General features: G+C 55.5%; 1 protein-coding gene across 4 annotated transcripts; it reads left to right on the top strand.

The window, feature by feature from the left end:
* Positions 1–1,663: 1,663 nt before the first annotated feature.
* Positions 1,664–20,873, top strand: LOC118886378 (collagen alpha-1(I) chain-like). Of its 4 annotated transcripts, XR_005017719.1 has the most exons (5): positions 1,664–2,009; positions 17,337–17,436; positions 18,603–18,679; positions 19,095–20,194; positions 20,605–20,873. XR_005017719.1 is itself a non-coding variant. In XM_036836003.1 (4 exons), the coding sequence occupies exons 1-4, from the start codon at positions 1,687–1,689 to the stop codon at positions 20,615–20,617; spliced, it is 513 nt and encodes a 170-aa protein (XP_036691898.1). In that variant the 5' UTR covers positions 1,664–1,686; the 3' UTR covers positions 20,618–20,873. The 4 variants fall into 4 exon arrangements, 3 of the variants coding, with proteins under 3 accessions (XP_036691898.1, XP_036691897.1, XP_036691900.1); XM_036836003.1 differs by lacking the exon at positions 19,095–20,194; XM_036836002.1 differs by having other exon boundaries at positions 19,095–20,873.
* Positions 20,874–21,129: the final 256 nt, after the last annotated feature.

Here is a 21,129-nt window from a genome sequence, read left to right as displayed (position 1 = left end):
TTTGATTCCATTGATGGGATTAGGTGACCCCTATGGCCATGTCTTTTGATGTGGTCAGGGGGTAGCAGGGAGATTTCAAGCTCAGGGAGCAAATCTTAATCTTCTGCGGGCTTCTCTGGGATCAGCGCTGGGGTAAACCCATTACATCCCTGCACTTTCATCCCCCCAGGACACCGGCTCCTCCAGGCTCCTCAAGTCTCAGAGATCCAAAGGGTTTGTCAGATTTAGAGACAGCAATAAAAGGGGAAGAGAAAGCAGAGCACGAACCCCAGACCCCTGCCAGCACCGGCAGCATCACCAGCAATGTCAGGGCATCTTCCTCTTTCTTCCCTTCTAATCCTGGGCTCCCACAAAATGGGGATTACAGAGGCTTGGGGCCAGAGGCCCGCCCTGCCCCAGCGCTGGGCACCTCTGCAGTGCCTGGCTGCCATCTGCCCTCCATCCCTCCCAGAGCTGCTCTCCTGGGAGCACCTGCTCCTGCACATCTGTCTGCCCTGCCCTGGGGTCGCCATGTGGGGTGTGGGGCCAGCTGGCAAACTGAACAGATAAACCACTCAGCCCTCACCACAGTGAAGTCTTAAGGCACGATTTGCATTGGTGAGGCCAGGAAACAGAAGACAGGAACATAGCCAATACCTATGCGTGGCCACAAGCAGGTATGTCTCATTATTTAAATTAAACCTGCCTCCAAGGCTCCCTCCGAAGAGAGGCAGGGCAACTCCATCTCAGTCATTATTTGCGTTTACCCATCCCTCCCTCTGCCATGGTACCTGGAGTCCTGGCCATCTTGAGGATGGGGATCCTGGCCTATGGATGCCCCAGACTGGTCTCAAGATGAGGCATGTGGTTACTCCCCCCGTCCCGGCGTCTCCAGAGAGAGAGAGAGAGTGAGGCACCACGTCCCCACCAGAGGGGATTCCACCGAACTCGGATCCCTCTCCAATCTTGGGAAAGTTCTCCCTCGGCCTCGAAGCTTTTCTGTACCATCCTTCCTCCTTACAGTCCCCCTAAAGGAACTCGGGTTTTCAGAAAGCGCAGCCAGGAAGAGAGAAGTGGGTAAGCAGACAACTGGAAGGGGGGAGAGGAAAACACAAAATTAACATTTCAAAAAGCGTGCTGCACGGCCCTCCGCTTGGCGCCTTACATTTATTTTCTCGTTGGTTTGCCAACGAGAAGGGCCTGGCCGGCCCCAGGTTCCAGGTGGGGAGGTTGAGGCCGGCCGCAGGCGCGCTCCGCCGGGCCGGCGACACGGCCCGGGAGCAGAGCGGCCGGCAGGGGGCTCTCGGCGCCGGCCTTCGCGGGAGGAAGCGCTGGCTGCGGCTCCGACCGGTCAGAGGAGGAAAAGGGAAAATTACTGGAGCTCGGGGGCGGGAAGGGCTGCGTGACTGGGAGGAAGGTACTTGAGACTGTCGAGTCTGACAGCCCGCGGCCGGATTCGATCCCCAGAGCAGCTCGGACGGCCAGGGAAAGGGGCGCCGGTGCGGCCCCCACCGCGCCCGGGCGTTCTCCCGCGGGTGCCGCAGGCTGCAGAGGGCTCCGCGGCCCGGGGCGGGGGCGGGGGCGCCGAGGGGCGGGCGGAGGGCGGGCCGTGGCGGGGCGCGTCCACCCGGCTCCGGGAGGCGGGGCGGGCGGGCGGGCGCTGGCCGCGTCCGCCCGCTGGGAGCCGTGGGGCGCGCAGCCTTCCTGATGTGTCACCAGCACGTGGAGCCAGCTCGGGCTGCGCCGCGAGCGGGAGGAACTCCCCTAACTTTCGAGGGGTCTCGCCGCCTCACTCCTCTCCACGCGGCGCCCGGCCCGCGCTCCTCGGGGAGGTGGCGGCAGCGGCCCCCAGGTCCCGGGCGGGTTGAGCGAGGCCCCGGCCCCCGGCCCGGTGCACGCGGGGCGCCCGGGACGTCGGGGCGCCTGCTCCCCACGACCCCCGGCCGGGGCGCGGGCTCGGCGGCGCGGGAGGGCGAGGCCTGCGGTGCGAGCGGCCCGGCCGGCCCTGCGCCCGGCGGATCTGAGCGCAGGTAACCCAGGCGGCGCGGAGTTGGGCCTCGCGGGCGCGGCGTGGGATCGCGGCGAAGTTTCTCGGCGTGTAACTCTTGCGCTCGACCGGGGGTGGAGGATGGGGGGAAGGCTAGGTTCCCGTGCCTCCCCCACCCCAGCTCAGTGTTTCGGCCTGCACCCCGGCGGCCCGGACGCCGCCGCGCGCTAGGTGTCGTGTAACCCTTCGGGGGCTGGTCTCGGAGCCCTCGGGTCGAGGTCGGGCGAGCAGGATGCCGCCTTTGGGGGACGCCGCTTGGGGAAAACCCAGAATCTCGGGCGAGCAGAGCGCCTGGAAAGCGGGCAGCCGGATCCAGTCCCAGGAAGCCCGTCGGGGGCGCAGCCCGAATCCGAGACGCGCGGGAGCTGAGAGCTGGGTCTTTGCGGGCGAGATGAGGGTGTCGGTTCAACTGGCCTACAAAGTCCCAGTTCTCGGCCCCCGGGACCGACGGCTCCTCCTCGCCCTTCACCGTTTTTTCCCGGGCGGGCGAGAGCTCGGCGCCCAGGCGGGTCAGGGACCCCGGCCGGGCCGCACCTCTCGGGGTCCACACTGGAGAGGTGGGGTGGTAAGTCACGCTCGCCGCGAATTCTGTGCGGAGGTTCGAGGGATCCCTGGGTTTGGCAGGAGCAATGGGAACGCACTCGGAAATTCGAGTTGGTCACTGCGTGCGGTTCTTGTTTCTCCGGGTGGAGCCGGATCCCCGCCGGGGCCGACCTGGAGGGAAGGGAGAGACGGAACCCCTCTTCCTAATCGGCGGAGCCTATTCGTCTACCAGGCCCTGCCCTGCTGCGCGCTCTGGAGCCGCAGCCTTGAGCTTGGGGGTGGTGAGGACCGCCCGAGGTCTAGAGTTGTCCCTGGGAGTATGGGCCGAGATGTGGAGGTTTTGCCCCTCTCCCTGCGCCCCACCACCCTTTCTTTAAAGATGCATCTTTGTGGGTGTGTTCCTAATGGCTAGCCTTTTGTTCCCTGACATTTGCAGCATAATGCTGACCCACCCTGAGTCCCCTTAATGTTTTATGCTGAGATTCCCTTCTTAAACCATTTATTCAGTAACTTTGCTTCTACCTTCCTCCTGCAAAAGAAAAACCCCACACTAACCCCTGAAACCTCCGGTCTGCCTGGCGTTGGAACTTTTTATTTTTGTTCATTTGTATTGTGTTTTGGCTGTCTTGGCAGTGAGGTGACCTGAACCGTGCAAAGGACCAGTTGACAAAATAGGGCACTTTGGGCCCCCTTCTTCCTGGCTTTGGAAAACAGGAGAGCTTTCTAGAAGCAGGGAGGAGAGAGAGGGAGAAACCAGCCCAGCCAGGTTGGCCCACCTCTCGAAGTTGTGGAAGCTTCTTCTAGAGGTTTCTCCAACTTCTGTGGGTCCGTGTAGAGATAGACCTCACAGGGTACCTACCACATCTGTGTCCCTGTTTTGGTGGCCATGAGGGGGCGTGAACAGAGGGGAGCCCCATGGGCTATGGGATCACCGAGGCAGGGTTGGGCCCGTGAGCCCAGGAGTGGGCATAGCCCCAAACTGCAGTTGGCCGGCATTTTTTCCGTGTGAGCTTTGTCTTGCTGGCTCTAACCAGTGGACTGTGCAGACGTCAGAACTGTGGGAGAGAAGTGTTTATTTGGCCAAGTATCTAAATGTACAGGCATCTTGATCAGTTTTGAGGCATAATCGTCTCTGAGTGGACTGGTAGGAGTTTCAGCTGGAGGCTTTGCCCTAATTAAGGAAAACGTTCCGTTCAGAGTACTGAGTCAGGTTGGGAAAACAGAGATCTCCCTTTGAACCCATGCCTCTCCCGGCCCTGCAGATCAGTACCTTAAATTAAATGAAGTGGAAATCTCCAGAATATTGCATGGTCATAAAATATCCGCAGGACTGGACAGGAGCAGTGAGATGCGGAAAAGCATTGCAACCATCCTGGAGGGGACACGCACGGGGACGAGGGGCAGAAATCACTGGGAATAAGGGAAAAGGATCCGGGCAGCGCCCCTGGCCTTTCCCAGGTAGCCGGCAGTTTTCCCTCAGGCTGTGCCCGGTTCTCAGGGGCTGCCCAGGGTTTTAAGGATTTTTAGGAAATGCCTCGGGGCTTCATTTCTTTGGGTGGGGGTGGGAGTGAAAGGTTAGGTTTTTCCTTTGCAGGATGTAATCGAGTCAGCTATGCCGTGGGCTGGCCTGGCCTCCAGCAGCTGATTTAGGCTGTGGTATTTAGGAATTGTGTTTTAGCTGCGAGCTTTTTGATTTCGCCGCCCCTTTTGAATTCTCATAGTTCCTGAAGCAGATGCCTCCTCCCGCCCCCCCACCCCCACCCCAACCCCAATCCATCCCTCTAAGCTGGGTACCTAGGAGCTTCGCGCGGGAAGTGGCTTGACCGGCAGACTTGTTTGCCCTGGAGCCATCTTCAGAAAGCAGCTAAATGCAAGGTGGGAAGCTGGTGGGAGGGTAGGATTTTAGCCAGACCCCCAGGGAGACCCACGGAAGACTTGTGAAATCCAGCTGGACTCATGGTCCTACCTACTGGGAGGAAACGTGCATTCCCTTAACTCTTAAGTAAATTGCAACCTGGTGAATAATTAACCTTGCCCGTTTCGCTTTTTTTCTTTTCTTTTTTTTTTTTTTTTAAAGAAAAATAATATCCCAACCTGTGAAAGATTAGAGATCAATTTTTGTTCAGCATGCTTGCATTGACAAAGGAGCACTGGGAGAAGCCGACCCTCTCCCCTCCACCCCGAAGTCCTAGCAACTCAGGAAATTCTGCTACTTAGAAATCCCTCCAGGGTTTCTCTGGTGGCAGTTGTGGGGAACGGCCTCTGAGCTGCCTCCCCAGGTCTCCTTCAGTTCCTCTGCCCAAAGCTGAGCTGTCTGAACCCTCAGCAACGGTCAGGATTCTGTCCCCCACTTTCTGTAGCGACAGCTTGGCCTTCACTCCTGCATGGAGTCGATTCTGCTGTCAGGCCAGTTTGCGGCTCTGCACGGGATGGTAAATATTTGGCCTGTCTCAGTTCTTTTACACAAAAGAACAGCGCTCCTAATCTGGGACAAGTCCGAGGAAGAGTTGTCTCAGAAACAGGGGATCCATCTGGGGTCCATGAAGGGTTTTTCTCGAAGCAGCCCAGTGTGAGCGCCATGAAGGCGGATTTGGGGTCCAGATGTGTTCAAGTTGGAGTCCTAGCTGCCACTTGCCAGCTGGGTGGCCTTTGACAGGTAACTTCTCTGTGCCCATTTCTTCCCTTGTGGACAAGGGTTCTGAGACCTCCCTTGTAACGCTTTGGTGAGGCTTAGATGAAAAATGCAGGCACAGTGCCTGGCACACACCAGTAGACCTTCAACTGGTTGTCCTCATCTCCTCTGCCCTCTTATTTTGAATAAGCGCGGGTGGGCCTTGGGCAAGTTATTTAACCCACTGGGAACAGAAGCTTTGTAATCCTAAAGCGGGATGATGCCTGGGAACCCCTTCCCCTGTCCGAGTCTATTGTCCACCAGCCACGTGGCAGGGACCCGGCCAGGCTGGGGTTACGACCGTGGGTAAGATGGGCATGGCCCGTTGCTGCCCACTCCGATTTGTACCCCAGCTCTGAGCGCAGATGAAGGGTATGGTGAGTCCTCTTGTTATATCTGAGGCTGCGACTCTGAGGGGAAAGGCTCCCCCAGATTCTCACAGCTGCCTCTGGGGCCGAAGGAGCGGGAAGCCTGGCCTTCTGGATGCAGTAGGGCCTCCCGGGTAGGGTAGGAGCCAGCGGGCTGTGGAACAGGAGCTGGGTGGGTCTGGATTAGCCCCGTTGCTTCAAGGAACCCTGGGTGCGCAGAAGTGGCTGCCTCGCACTTCTGCTCTGCCATGTGTCCAGCCTGAAAGGTCCCAAGACTCCACATTTCATGGAAGGTCCCCATGAAAGGCGAATTGCCACAGCTGCTCTTGGCCCGCTCACTCATTGACCCAGCTGGCAAGCCAAATGCACTCTAGTGGGACCAGTCAAGCAGGGTACAGGCTCGAAGGGCTGGGGGAGGGGAAGGAAATACTTTGATATTACAAAAAGTAATATCTGCAGAGTAATCACCATGGGAAATAAAAATCAGGATTTCATTGGACTTCCTTATACTTTTTTATGGCTTAGTGATGTTTTTATTTTGCATTTCGAACTGGAGGTTGAGATGGACCATAATCTCTTCAGTGCTTTAGAGCCCGGGGCAGTGGGCAGGGTTTACTGGGACGCAGAGCAGGTGACTTCTCACCCACTGTGCAGCTCCCTCCCTCCTCCCTCTGGCACGCTCTGGGGAATTTTGAAATTGCCCTGTGGCCAGACCCCTTGTGTTTGCTGCCCAGGAGGACTGGGGAAGGAGGTGCTGTGTGGACAAACCATCGGCTGATTTTAATCTCAGCTCTGCCACTCTGGGCCTGAGAGCCCCCTTCTCCGTCAAGTGGGCGGCTGGACCAAATAGCGTGCACACCCTTTGTAGTCTTAACATCCTTCTAAGTTTCAGAGCCCCAAGGCGAGGCGCAGAGGAGGGCACCGGGCTGGGACCTGGGCCTGGGGTTGGGAGGGGCGGGAGGGGTGGGGGAAGGACTCAGAGATGTGCAGCTGGGAAATTTGGATCAGTCTGTGAGGACTTGGTGGTTCATTCTCATGAAATGCGCTTCCTCTCACTGGATTTCTGCCCTGGGGTGTGTGGGGTTCAAGGCAGAACGCTGGCTGCTTCTTGGTGACTGAGGCTTAAATTCTGGTTTTTCAATTCTCTGTCTCCGTGTCCACTGTAAGGTAGACCTCCTCCCGCACCCTTCTGAAAACAAGTCACTTGCATTGCTATTTATATGCTGATGGCACCTGGCTTTCCAGGAGGCTGAAGGCAGGCATTGGGGAAAGGGCATTGGCTTTGCAGGCTCTCCCGTGGACTACCTGGGTGACCTTGGACCCGTGACATGCCTTCTTGAGACTGTTTCCCCATCTGTGATAATACATGCCCACTGTGTAGTGTGATACAGGGGCCACATGAGAAGGCCGGTGTGAAACGCCGGGTGGTTTGGGGGGACGGCGGGGGAGTACGTGGTAGCTATTCTTAAGTGGCACCGTAGCTCACCCCAGGGCCTATGGGGCCAGCGAAGAAAGCCCAGTGAGGTCAAGGAAGCGCACCCCCGAGCCTGGCGAGCCTGCTTGCTGCCTTAACATCTGGGGAGAAAACATTGGAAGAAAAGCAATGTGGAGTAGGGCTGGAAGGGGGTTCCTGTTTCTCCGGGGAGGTATGCCCAGTACAACCTAAGAGGGGTGGCTGTGGGGCGAAGTCACCGACTCTTCCAGGGGTGGGTGTATTTCATCACATATTAGTGGGAGAGGCGGGATAACGTTCTCTTGAATCCTTTCCTGTGGAGCTCGCTGCGGTGAGCTTAAGAACATGGGGGAAGAAAAAAGTTAAAAAAAAAAAAAATGTGTCTTTGCTCTTGGAACCAAGAGGGTGATTAAACAGGTACTTGGAACCAGGACTTGCATATAAGCAAAATGTTGGTCTCCAACTTGCCTGGCCAGACCACTATATATCTGGGAAAAGTCAACCAGACCACTTGCTCCCAGCTGGTTAGCACGGAGGGTTCTCCCGCCGCCCTGGGCTGCGTCTCTCTCCCTCTCCCCCTGCCCTGCCTCTCCTCCCATGTCTGGTGATAGCAGGCGTTCATTGTCGCCCAGGTCTGGGTGTATGCGAACCTTGGCCAAATCGCTGAATGTTAAAACATCTGGCAAAATATCACATTTCGACAATGGGCCTTTTCTGTAGAGCTGGGGATAGAGGGGGCAGTGTTGGGATGCTGGAAAACCACTTAAGCCTTGACAGTGGAAATGGGCAGGGTCCAGGATCCTGACTTTGAACACAAGGGGTGAAGATGGAGCAGCGAGGGGCACTCCTTAAAATAGAAGTAGGCCCCGAGAACCAGCTCCCCCTGTTTCCAGAGCCCGAGGTGGGGAGGGAGGGGGCCTGCGGCCAGCCTACCTTAGCACCCTCCCTTTTGTCCTTTCGGTGAATTTTGTTGTAATTAGACAGGTCGTGACAAATATCCCATTGCCCTTTGGGCCGGGGAGCTATGAGGAGTCCTCACTGGAAACCCAGCCCAGTTCACTTGGGAGCCATAATTAGGCAAGAGAACAGTTCACGGGCCCTTGATTCAATAAAGACCCTTTTATGATGTTGGTTTTTCCCAGAAAAATAATACCACTTTGCCCCATTTATTGCATTTAGATGTGTAATCATATTAGGGCTCAGCAGCCCCAGGGACTGAAGTTACATAGTTGGGGTTTTCACCAAAGGCTGTTACCCGGTCTTCAGAGGGAAACAGTGTGTCCTCAGAGGGGGAAAAAAAAAAAAAAGACAACAACAAGGAACATTTTTGAGGATTTTTGTCGCTTGGCATTTCAAGGACATTTTCTCCCATCAGGCTGAGAAGCGACCCAGGGAAGAAAAAAACAACAGAAAGTGAAACTAACTCGCCTGGCCAGTGTGGCCGCAGCCCTGCGTGCCCAGCATGGTCCCTCCCTTGTCGCTGACCATATCTGGCAGTCAGATGGGTGGCACGTGCCCGGCAGAGGGCTGAAGGAAATGCCAGAGAGGATGCCTGTGGCCTCTGCACCGGGAGTCGTGGTGTCCCAGCACGTCTCCACCTCTATGGCAGGGCTGCAGGCGCTGGTGTGTGCAGGTGGCTGTCCTCTGCCTCGCCCAAGCCCCCCCTGTTGGGGCAGTCAGCCCGGACTAAATATAGTCCTGGAGGTCCCTGCGGCTTTCGGTTTGTTGGAAGGCTTTGCTTGGCCCCGCCCACGGCCCCTGGAGGCACCATCTTCCAGGCATTTGCATATGGATGGCGCTCTCACCTGCAGGCCCCCTCCCCATGCAACCATCCCCGCTTACCTTCTAACCCCAGACCCTGTGTCAGGCAATCACTAAGAACGTCTCCCAATCACTCACGGAGTAAAAATCCCTCCTAGAAATCTGCCCAGGGCTGGGGTGTTGGTAGAGATCACCAGTGGTGTCCAGAACTTCTTTCCCAATTCGCGGTTTAGAAATCTTAGGCGATGAGGAAATTTCTGAGAGTCCATTCGTAGGTGTGCTCTATTAAGAAATAGGGTAGGACCTTTCATTAAAACTGTGTTGCATTAAAAAGGAAAAATCCATGTAATTCCGGGACATCTAATGAAAGTTATTGCTGAAATAAATATCTTTTCAGATATCATCCTTTAATGCAGAAGAACTGGTTCGTCTATTTATAGATATTGCATATTAAAATATTCTTTCAGTGTCACTACTATCAAGGTGTGAGGTCTGTAGTTCAGTGTCACTACTATCAAGGTGTGAGGTCTGTAGTTTTTCAATCTTATACTTTAGACTTTGTGGAAAAAGTGCTATTGTTACATATTTATAATAAAATTGTTTTTCGGTTCCCCCCACCCCCAAAAGGAATATACATAGAACACCTGAAACCAGATTCTCTAATTAGTACATTTTTCTACTTAGCTGTTAGGAATTTGTGATGGGATCAGTTATTTTAGATTTCCAATGAAACTTTGGCCACAGGGAGGTACACCAGGGGAAAAAAATCACTGGTTTTCAGTTTTGGCTACCACCCACTCACCTGCTCCCCCCAAAACACCTAACGTGCCTGCCCATCAGGCAGCAACAGTGACAAGAAAACAGTTTTATTTTCCTTGTCCCAAGTAGATGGAGTTGGAAAAGTTACTCATTTATGTCAGCCTCTCTCTGCTCCTGCCAGGGGAGCAGGCAGATGAAGTTTGGGTTTAAATACTACTTTTTTTTTTTCTACATTTTTCAGCAGTTATGTTAGTAGCTGTTCTTTGGAGAAAAAGTTCTGGTGATCTGAGTTCATTCAGTTCGTATTTTCTGTGTGCCTTGTGTGTGGTTTCTGTGCCTGGTGGCCTGGGGGGGTCGGTAGCCCCCCCAGGAGTAGGGACCTCCAACCAAGACCAAGAAGTGAAGTCAGGACCCAGTGTTTGCACTTTGTAACAGTTGCCGGTGCAAGCCCATGATCATTTTATTCATTGATTGATTGATTGCTGCACTGGGTCTTAGTTGCGGCAGGCATGCGGGATCTAGTTCCCTGACCAGGGATCGAACCCAAGCCCCCTGCACTGGGAGCGTGGAGTCTTACCCACTGGCCCACCAGGGAAGTCCCAAGCCCGCAGTCCTTTATCCAAAATTCTGAACTCCAGAAAACTCTGAAAACCAAAAGCTGTGTTTATAATGAATTTCCTGGGGAATCCTGACCCGAACTGACTTGAGACTATTAGAGTCTATTTTTCTCTTGTGGGGTGTGAATCTTCATGGCTTTCACTGCAGAGACATTACTGTGTGTGATTCCAGGGGCCGCCCTATGGCATAGTATGTGGCCTGTGTACCACGTTACCTGAAAAATTCTGAACCAGGTAGGGCCTGAAGGTTTGGGGTATAAGAGGTTGCAGCCCCGGATTAGGAGCGTCAGCTAACCGAGACGGCGGGCCCCATGGCCTGCACAGCCCTTCTCTCCCCAGGCCTTAAGCTCCATGAAGGCTCACCAAGTTTTGCTCACTGTGGTATCCTTGGTACCCAGCTGGGTGCCTGGTGCCTCCTAGGTGCTGAGTGAATACTGATCAGAAGCAAGGGTCAGCCAGCTTTGTCCATGAAGGCCAAAGAGTGAATATTTTAGCCTTTGAGGGCCGTGGGGCCTATGTTGCAACTCTTCTGCTCTGCTGTTGGAGTGTGAAAGCAGCTATAGATAATACGTAAATGGGTGAGTACCTGTGTTCTGATAAAACTGTAAGGATGGTGGGTGGGTGGGTCTGGCCTGTGGGCCCACAGTTGGCTGACTCCTATGAGGAAGATAAACGCATCCTAAATGTAGACCCTTCCCCATTCTGTTAGCCCTGCTGTCTGCAGGCCTGGTCTGCTTGTTTCCCTGCCCCAGTGGAGTCTCTTTACCAAAGAGATAAAGGCAGCGCCCACCCCTGGCATCGGCTCCTCCCATGTTCTGGACACATGGCCGAGAGGGAGGCGCTGCCCTCCCTGGACCGGCCTGGTTCGTGGGAGTGGGTGTTTGTGTGGACGAATGCGTTTGGGCTCCGGTCTAGCCTCGCCGAAGGCACATTGCCCGGGCCTTTACCCACTGAGGAGTTTTTTGGGGGCTGAGCCAACCTCGGGGCAGGCTGGCTGTCAGCATCGGGCCAGGCGGGGCTGCAGTTTGTGGGGCGTGGCGGGAGCTGAGGGGGGTGAGCGTGAGCGTTTAGGAGGTGTTCTCAGCCAAAGAATTTCTGGCAGGGGGCCATGGGTGAACGTAAACCCAGGGGCTCTGATGGATGAGTTTCAGGTCTCCTGGCCGTGTTCAGCCCAGCCCTGGAGCGGTCATCAAGGGTGGATGAGGCAGCCGAGTCCAAGAAGGCTCTCCACTGCGGTGGCGGCGCAAATCCAGCCGAGCCCCCTGGCTCCACCCCACGGTGGGGTGGCTGGAAGGAGGGCAGCACCTTGCAGAGCACACACCCCTGAGCGCTGGGAGCACCGGCGTCTCCAGGCCCCCAGGCCAGCCCCTGCTGCAGGCCCTGGCTGTGTCCAGCTGCTTCTCTGCAGGAGGGCTGCCCCCAGGACATTCTGGGACTGCTGCCCTCTGCTCCACCACCTCCTTCCCTAGTCCGGGTGGAACCGCTGTACGGTTTTCTTTCTTAAGCAAACTCCGAACAAGGGCTGCCGTCTCTGGTCCGTTGGCCTTTCTTTTCCTTCCAGCGTGGTTTTGTGGGTTGCCGGCTATTTTAGGGACTCTGAGTTTGGAGTGGAGCCTCCTTGCTCTGCAGCTCCCTTGGAAGACTCAGTGGCTTTTCAGCCCCAATGTGATCAGTGTGTGTTCAGCACAGGGCGAGGGCTTAGGGAGGCCCCGAGGAATGGCTCTAGGGGCTGGTGTGTTTGTTTGTTTGATGTTGGTTAGCTGTCAGAGCCAGGCTCAGGTGGGTCCCCGTCGCACACCTGGCACGGCATGGGGGCTCCTCTGGCCGCTGCCCCGGGCAGCCTTCCTGACCTCATCTTGTTATTGAGCTCCGGGGCCAGGCACTGCCTGTACCATGGTGGTAAGAAGGCCCAGAGCAGTGCTTCTCATACTTGGGTGTCCTTGTGAACCACACAGGGAGCCTGTTAGCAGCGCAGACGACTCCAGGGCCCCTCGGTTGACCTAGGGGTCCTGGGGTCAGCGTTGTTAATAAGTGCGTGTGATTGTGATGTTGGTGGCTCCAGGGCCATGCCGCCGGTGGCCAGTAGGTAAAGCAGCGTGATGTGTGGAGTCAGGGGGAGCAGGGAGAAAGAAGGGGCTCTAACCCAGGGAGGGGCTGTGGTCAGGAAGGGTCACCCAGAAAAGGTGAGCTGAGTCTTGAAACACAAAGCAGGGCAAAGTAATGATCGCTAACTCTGATTGAATGCTTGGTGCCAGGCACAGCTGTAAGCCTTTATAGGAATGGACTCATTTATTTTTCCATATGTCCCCTCTTTTTTGGATTTCCTTCCCATTTAGGTCACCACAGAGCATTGAGTAGAGTTCCCTGTGCTATACAGTAGGTTCTCATTAGTTATCTGTTTTATACGTAGTAGTGTATATATGTCACTCCCAGTCCCCCAATTCACCCCCCCCCCCAACCTGGGTATTCATACATTTGTTCTCTACGTCTGTGTCTCTATTTCTGCTTTGCAAATAAGTCATCTGTACCATTTTTCTAGATTCCACATATATGCGTTAATATACGATACTTATTTTTCTGTTTCTGACTTACTTCACTCTGTATGACAGACTCTAGGTCCATCCACGTCTCTACAAATGACCCAATTTTGTTCCTTTTTATGGCTGAGTAATATTCCATTGTATATATGTACCACATCTTCTTTATCCAGGAATGGACTCATTTAATCCTCCCAGCAGCCCCATGATCTTGGAGCACAGAGGGGTTAAGGAGCTTGCCCAAGGTTCTCGGCTAGTCAGTGGTGAACTGGGTCTCACCCTCCTCCTCTGTTCCACTGCATTGGGGCTGGGGCACCCCAGGCAGCGAGACACGCTCATGCAGAGGCTGTGTAGACCAGGGCTGGGGCTTCTTAGGATGCGGTCATGTTGCTGAATGGTTCAGATGGCTCGGCTCGTAGTGTGTGGGGACAGTTGGGTTTTGCTGGTGGAGTATACGGCCATGGTCTTGGTTAGGGCAGAAGGTTGCAGCAAGGTGACAGCTGCTGTAACATAGCTTTGAGGGGGCTGAGGCTGTAGTCGGGCAGCCGGGGTTCTGGGAGCACGTGCTCTTTGTCTGAACAAGGTAGGACCCCGGGGTGTGGGGAGAGGGTGCAGCGTTAGTGCCCAGGGAGCAGCAAGGCCTGTGCCCTCACACCTGTCCCAGTTGCCCTCTGAGAAGGAAGAATTCTCCATGGTCTGAGTCCTTGGAGACTCCCAGGGAGCCTGGCCCAGCTCTTGGGGTCTGAGGGCAAGGGGGAAACTGCTTGGAGAGGGGAAGACATTTTTGTTGGGAGCCAACCAAGCCGCTCTGTATGCTTCCTTCAGTCCTCACGTCGCCCTGCAAAGGGGGCTGCTTATTCCTATTTACTGATGTGCAAGCGGAGGCACAGAGAAGTAAAGTAACTTAGACACCGTCACACAGCAAGTAAGCAGGTAGTGGCACCAGGTCTGTCTTCTGTGGGATGCGCTTTTCACCGCAGCGGGGTCCCCCTTGTTCTGAGAGGCCACATGTCCTGCACACACGGCAGGACTGGTGCCCAGGCCCCTCCCTGAGTGGGTGCAGTGGCAGGCTGTGTGGGGCAGGCTCCCAGCAGCCAGCTGGGCAGATTCCAGCTGAGCTGGGGCCCTGGCTGGGATGGCCTGGCTTCAGGGGACGGGTTACCGGCTGATGGGTGGCATTCCAAGGAGTCAGAGGCCCAGGGTCTGTGGGAGGGGCCTGCTGGGGCCTTCCTGGTTGGGGGCTCTGATGCTCGGAGCTGAGCCTCTGCCGCCCTGGAAGCTCACCTGAGTCTGGGGGCACAAGGGTCCCTCATAAAGGAGGACCTTAAACCAAGCTGATTCCAGAGCCCCTTTCTTCCTCCTGTAAGAAAAAAAATCAGCCACCGGCCCCTCCTGTTTTTTCTCGTTGGCCGTTTTCTGGCCCTCCCCTCACCCTACCCCCAGTCTCTTCCAGCAGAGCGGGCAGCTCGCTGATTTGAACCTGAACGCCATCGGGACAAACCAGAAGCCTGCACTGCTCTCTTTGCCCATGACAGGCTGTTTGCGGGCAGTGGGTGGGGAGTCTCTACTATTCCTGCGTCACGACAGGCCTGTGACCGTCACTCAGCCTCTCGAGCTCAGTACCCGCAAGACGGGTCCACGCCCCGCATGTGAAGACGAGGGCCAGATGGCCCTTCCTCCGGGTCTTCCTGCTTTGCCTAGTTCTTGGGGCCCCTCGCCACTTGGGATTCCACCAGGATTCTAGCCCCCGGCTCCCTGCGGGCAGAAGGCACTGGGTTCTGAGTTTGAACAGAGGCTGGTCACTCCTGGGCGTGCCTCGGGGTACGGGGCGGGGGGCAGTGAAGCCGGCCACAGTCCAGGCCGAGCATTGGAGAGAATCATGCCACCGTGGAGACCCCGCAGCTACCCCACCTGCCACAGAGCTTCCCGTGGGCCACCATCTCCTCCGCGGCTCACCTGGGCCAGCCGGTCGACTCCTTACTCACCTGGAGAGTGCTCAAGGACAGCAAGAAAAATGAGGGACTTTCAGGGGCAGCTGTGTTTTCTGACTCAGTCATAATGCCCCTAAAAATCCTTATTGTTCTTGCAGTGTGCAGCAGGCAGCGGCCCCAGCCCACCCGGCTGCTCTGGGGTGGGAAGGGCTACCTGGGGTTCGACGGGCGTGTCCTCCCCAGTCGTCCTGAAATGAGAGTGAAGGGGAACTGACTGATTACTAAAACATGTTGTTGGTCGGTGCATTGATTTGCATGTACTGTTATAATTTCTTCTTTGGGGAGGGCCGGGCCTCAAGACATTCCCGTGCAGATCGGAGCCCAGGAGAATGCAGGGTCTCCCCGGTTTGTGTGCGGGGAGGGTTCCGTAGAGCCCAGCTGCACATGTCCAGCCCGAGGAAGGGTAGCTTCGGGGGCAGTTGTGTGCTGGGCTGGCCGGGATGCCCCGCCTGTCCTGAGAAGCTGGCACTGTTTAGGGGCACTGGGTTTTAAAACGGAAGGAGCCTCGGTCCATGCACTGAGACCCAGTGAGCTGGCCGTTTTATATAGCCGCCTGCAGTGGATTGAGGTCTTCCCCCCCAGCTGTGACCCTAGAGCCTGCTTTCTCTCGCCCAGGTGGTCTCTACCCGTCTCTCACCTCCTGGGTTTCCACCATGCTCAGCAGGTGCCCCACCCACAGATACTTCTGCTGAGCCAAGGCTTTTAGGGGTGGAGGTGGGGGTCCCGGGGGACTGTCAAGCAGAAATACCAATTGGTGACACGCCCTCCTTAACACCACCATCCCACATGTCACCAGATCCCACAACATCGTCCTCTCTGGCAGAGGCTGGGCAGGTGGCCAGCCTGTGGATGGGTGGACGGGGAGCGGGATAGGCAGTAAGCAGGACTGTACCTGCTCCCGTGGTCCACCCTGGGTCCTGTCCGCCTCCCAGTCAGCGGAGGAAGTTCATCCTCGAGGTATTTCTCAGGTTTCCCCCCAGGTGCCAACGCAAAAGCTCTTGTCGCGCCAGAAGATGGGTGTTTGTGGGACCCTGACGGCCACGATCCTCCTCCTTGGCCAGCCGAGCCCCCTGCGGTCCCCACTGTGCTGCCATCCCAGCTCCCAGAGCCAGTTTTTAAGGGGCTGAGTTTGCTCAGCATTCTTCTGCCCAGGGGAAGGGACGGCTCCAAGGTAAAGGTCAATACGGGATAGGGGGGATGAGGGCAGGGGGAGTGATGTTTATTCCTTCTTGGTAAAAACATGGGCGGGGCTCTCGTGAAATGAGCTGCTCACATCCCACAGTGGACACCCGGGCGATAGAGCATATCCCATCCCCTCTCACAGCTAAGCATTTGCTAACCTTAAATCAGCTGTCCTTCCCTGAGGCCCGTCTGCCCTGCTCTTCCCTCCCCACAGACCTCCTTTTTCCTGAGTGTGTTCCTCATTCTTTACCCCAAAACATCTGCAAAAAAAGATAATGCATAAGAAATAAAACTGATTACTGGAGAGCATTTCAAAAATCCAGAAGGATGAAGAAGGTTTATAGATACCCATACCTAGAGATCATGTCTGCTAATGAAATAGATCCTTCCAGCATTTTTTTTCTCTTTGCATGTATACCCTCACCCAGTTAGCAGGATTGGGGCTTCCAAAAGTGGTGACGCTCGTAACCCATCTGAGCGACGGCCCTGGGCCCTTGGGAGGCAGAAAGGCTCTGATTTTCTTTTTGCCAAGTGGGCCAGGGTGCGCCAAAACTTACCTCCAGCTAGCAAGCTCGTTGGGAGGTGCTGGGGCAGCACTGGGTCTCTAAACCGAGACTGGTGAAGTTGCTGGGGAGGGTGCTAGAAATGTGGGCTCTGGGACTTCCCTGGCCGGTGCCGGGGTTAGGACTCCCTGCTTCCTCTGCAGGGGCCACGGGTTCAGTCCCTGGTCAGGGAAATAAGATCCCACAAGCTGCTCGGCCAGACAGCAGCAACACAAACCAAAATGTGAGGCTGTGCCCTGATTGCGTTCTAAGCGGGCTGCTGCTTTGCTTCCTGACTCTGGGCACACGGGAGAATCACTTAAACGTTAAAAAAAATTTCAGGACTTCCCTGGTGGCGCAGTGGTTAAGAATCCGCCTGCCAATGCAGGGGACACGGATTCGAGCCCTGGTCTGGGAAGATCCCACATGCCATGGAGCAACTAAGCCCATGCGCTTAGAGCCCATGCTCCACAGCAAGAGAAGCCACCGCAATGAGAAGCCCGTGCACCACAACGATGAGTAGCCCCCACTCGCCGCAACTAGAGAAAGCCAACGAAGACCCAACACAGCCAAAAATAAATAAATAAATAAACATATAAAAAAATTTCAGTGCCACCCCGCCCCGCCCAGGAGCAATTGGATCTGAATTGCTGGGTGTGGGGAGGGACCCAGGCCTTGGTACCTTTGTTTTTCTTCTGTTCCTCAGGTGATTCTGTTAAGCGGCCAGAGAACTCTCCAGGTCCACACCCACAAGTTAGTGACGGAAGAGTTCCTCCAGCTCTGCCTTCAGAGCCTGATGGCGGAGATGGGACCATTTGCAGCTGGCAGACTTTCACTTCCATTATGTTCTCTGCCACTCAGTCACCTTTTGATCCTCATTTTACAGACGGAGGACCGAGGCTAAGGAGATCAGGAGACTTCCTGAAGGACACACGTCTAGGATGCAGCAGAGCTGGGGTGTAGATCTGCAGCTTCTGACTCCCAAGGCTAGTGCCCTTTCTAAAATTGCCATTTATAATTAGCATATTTAGTTATAACAAGATATGGTCATCACAGTGTCCTGAGCCGGGTGGGTGGGTGCCCCTGTCCCACAGGGAGGCTGGGTGATCGTCCCTTCGTCTCCCTGATGCTGAGTATGTACATGGCCAGCCCGCCCCCATCAGCCTGCTGTGCCAAGGATCCCAGCTCTGGGCAGGGCAGGGTTTAGCCCCTTTTGCAGAACATGCAAGAGGTGTGGCTCAGGTCACACAGCTGGTGGGTGGCACAGGCCTAGCGGTCCCTGCTCCTTGCCTGGACAGAGGCATCCAGGAAGCAGCACAGCCCGCATGGGGCTTTGCTCGTCAGGGCCCTGCTCCGAGCTGGTGGCCCTCAGGGTCAGGACCCCTGCTGGGGGTGCCTCCCTCATTCCTGCAGAGCTGGACTCCCAGGGCCTGGGCAGGCTGCCAGGGCAGGGAACTAGTGGGCAGGCACACTGTTGGCTCTAGGAAGTGTCACTGTCCCTGGGCCGGTCCGCAGGGCTGGAGGGCCTGGACATGACAGCAGAGACAGGAGCTGGGAGCTGAGAACGCCCCTCTCCCAGGGCCCAGCAGCTCTGGGCCTGGCCCACGGGCTTCCTTTGGCAGGGAGGGCCAGAGCTTTGTCCACACCACCTTCCCTTGCTGGGCCTGGGCTCTCGCCCTGCTCCCCACCAGATCTTTGCGGCAGAGTACACGCTCTTGGCAGTGACATCCATTTAACCTGCTTCGCAGAAGACAGGACGGTTGAGCAGGCAGACTCAGCTGGCAGCTTGGTGGGAGATGGGGTGAGGACCCTAGGCTCAGGCTTCTCTTGCCCATATTCTTTGGGGAGCTGGGCAGGGAGGTGGCCCTAAGCTACCTTGCTTACCTGGGTCAGAAATAACCTCAGCTCAACTGAAAGCCTAGAGCAGCCAGGATGAGGGCAGAGCTTTGAGCTTCTGGAGTTGGTGGGCGTTTGCCCAGGAGCCAGGTCAGGGGCAGCCACTTAGCCGGGGCCTTGGGTAAAGCCCCCTCCCCTCCAAGCCTGTTGCCTTGTTTGTTTAATGGACATAATAGTGCCCTGTAGGAGTATGTCCACTTCCTAGGCATATTCTGAACAGGTAGGATGTTGTGGCTCCCTGTCTCTCCCCTTCCAGGAGGACACTTCATCAGAGAACTTGGGGAGGTGTCTGGCGTGGAGAACATGCTCGTTTCTTGCTGGTTGCAGTAGGAAGTGAGTGTAGATCTCCAGGCGTTGGATAGTGTCTTCTGTCCGTGATCTCTACAAAGATGACCTTTTCTTCAGTCCTCTCTCTGGCCCTCCTGCCCTGGCCAGACCCTGTTAGGATGGTGGTTCTGGACTGAGAAGCTGTCCTCCTTGCCCCTTTGCCCTGTGTGCCTCTCTGGTCTGGCCTCCCCTGAGGCCCAGGGAGTCATCCTTCCCCTCCTTGGGGTTCATCTTACAAGTCCGGATGCCATCAGCTCCAAGGAGTTCCCTCTGGGCCAGAGCTCCTCCCTCCTCCGCCAGCCTCCTTGGGGTGCAGACAGACAGCCCAGCACAGGCCGGAAGGGCTTTCTGTTTGCCTTGGCTGGTGGGGAAGAGATTAGTGCTCGCTTTCTGTTTTGACTATTGTATCTAACCAACACCGAGCCTGTGACATCGCAGAAAAGCAGACTTGGGTCTTGAATGAGTTTGGGGCCTGTCCCTGATGGCCTGGCCTCTGCAGAGATGTCTGGAGGTAGGAATGGGTGATAACACCGCCCCCTGGGTACGGAGAGATGTGATGACCATCTGTCGGCTTTCCTGACCCAAGGTCCACAGCCCTTTCCTCTTTTTTTCCTTCAGGGGATGACTTCTCCCCACCTCCTGGGATTCACATGGGGCCACTCCCCATCCTCTGGCTTTAGAGGCAGGCATGTGTCCCAAGCTGGACACTGAGACTCCCTCTTGGGACTTTTGCAGCAACTATGGGAAAAGAGGCATTCACTTTTCATGGGAGTTGCCAGGTTGATGGAACTCCTGCTCTCCACTTGAGGACGAAGCCAAGTGGTAGAGAAAGTATGCTGTCCCCAGACCTCAGTAAGCCCCTGGATCCAGCCATGCCTGAAGCTAACCACACCTCTGGACTAACCTGATTATATGAGCCAATGAATGCATTTCTTTTTTTCTAAAACTATCCTGAGTCGGATTTCTGTCATAGAAAGCGTCCTAATAAAGTTATGTTTTTCTTTGGTCTCACTTAAGAAATCAACTTTGAGGTACCCACCCACTTTAAGTGTCTAATTCATAAGTTTTTTCAAATGTGTACACCCTTGTAACTACCACCACAGTCGAGCTGTAGAACATTTCAAGTACCCTCATTCCCCTTTATGGTCAGTTCTTCTGACCACAAGCAACCACTGACCTGCCTTTGTTCTAGAGATTCATTCAGTCTTCTCTCTGGTCAGGTCCCTGGAGGTCAAGGAGAGCGTTTCCCTGATGCTCATGTTGTGGGTCAATGTGGGTCATTTCCCTTGGGACTCAGAGTCACCCCTGGGTCCAAATGTGCTGAAGCCAGAGGCACCTCTGGGTCCCACAGTTCTGTGGTCCAGTACATCCTTTGCTTCATTTGAGCCAGCTTGCCACGGAAGGAGTCCTGGCTAATACACCTCAGCCAGGACCGCACCCTTCAGTGAAGCTCCCCTCAAGGACCACCCCCTAGGCAAAATCAACCATCAGTCCAGCTCACCTCCTGGGGGCCAGACACTAGTAAGTGCTTTACATGCATAATCTCAAGTCCTCTCAGCAACCCTAGGGGAGGTACTGTTATCCCCATTTTACTGGGATGTGGGTCTTGTGTGGCCTCTACAGCTTCTCTGTCCACCAGACTCCTGGCTGCTTGCTCTGCCTCAGCCATGGCTGTCTCACAAGTGAAGTTGACCCCTCCCAGCCCACATCCCAGGGTAAGGGGGCTGGCTCCCCAGTGGCCGCCAAAGGGGCTGGAGAATGCAAGCCATATGCCCGGGGAGGGAGGGATGAACCTTGAGCGGTAGTGTAAGCAGCTTTTGGCAGGAAAGAGCTCTCTGCAGGAGGCCCTTTTGTCTTGCCAGTAACCTAGCACACCTTTCAGATCTTTTGATCACACAAAACCTTGCCTAACTTTCTGGTTCTTTCTGTAGATCAAAGAAGTAGAAATGAAGGATAAGTAATTAACAGATGACCAGATCTCTTCCCCAGCTTCCCCTGCAGTAATCCCACGAGCAAACTGTGCGAACAAGATAGCGTCTAAAGAAGAATCACAAGAAGTCGACAAGCCTGCACACGGTGCGGGATGGCGACGACTCTGACCCCCTATCTCAATGATTAACTGAGATTACTTCCCTGCTTCCCCTTAAAAACTTTCATGGCCGAGCAGAATCTTTGGAGGTGGTTTTGGGGGGACACTGAGTCCCCCTTCTCCCCAGATTGCCGGCATTCTGATTAAAAGCAACTCTCCTTTCTACCAACAACTGCTTCTCGGGTGTTGATTTCTCAGCAGCAAGCAGCCAGACCTGAGCTCGGTGACAGTCGGAGATGAGAGGAGGATAAATTCCTTCATCCTCTGTCCCTTGGACCACTTGAGGCACCTTTTCCACCTGTGGTTTGTTGTACAGCAGTGTGGTTATACATCACCTTGCGTTGCTTCCCATTCTTCCCGACCTCCT

Source organism: Balaenoptera musculus, chromosome 20 (genome assembly GCF_009873245.2).
Source record: "Balaenoptera musculus isolate JJ_BM4_2016_0621 chromosome 20, mBalMus1.pri.v3, whole genome shotgun sequence".
NCBI lineage: Eukaryota > Metazoa > Chordata > Mammalia > Artiodactyla > Balaenopteridae > Balaenoptera > Balaenoptera musculus.
Note: the sequence above shows the minus strand (reverse complement) of the source record. Positions and strands in the feature narration are given on the sequence as shown.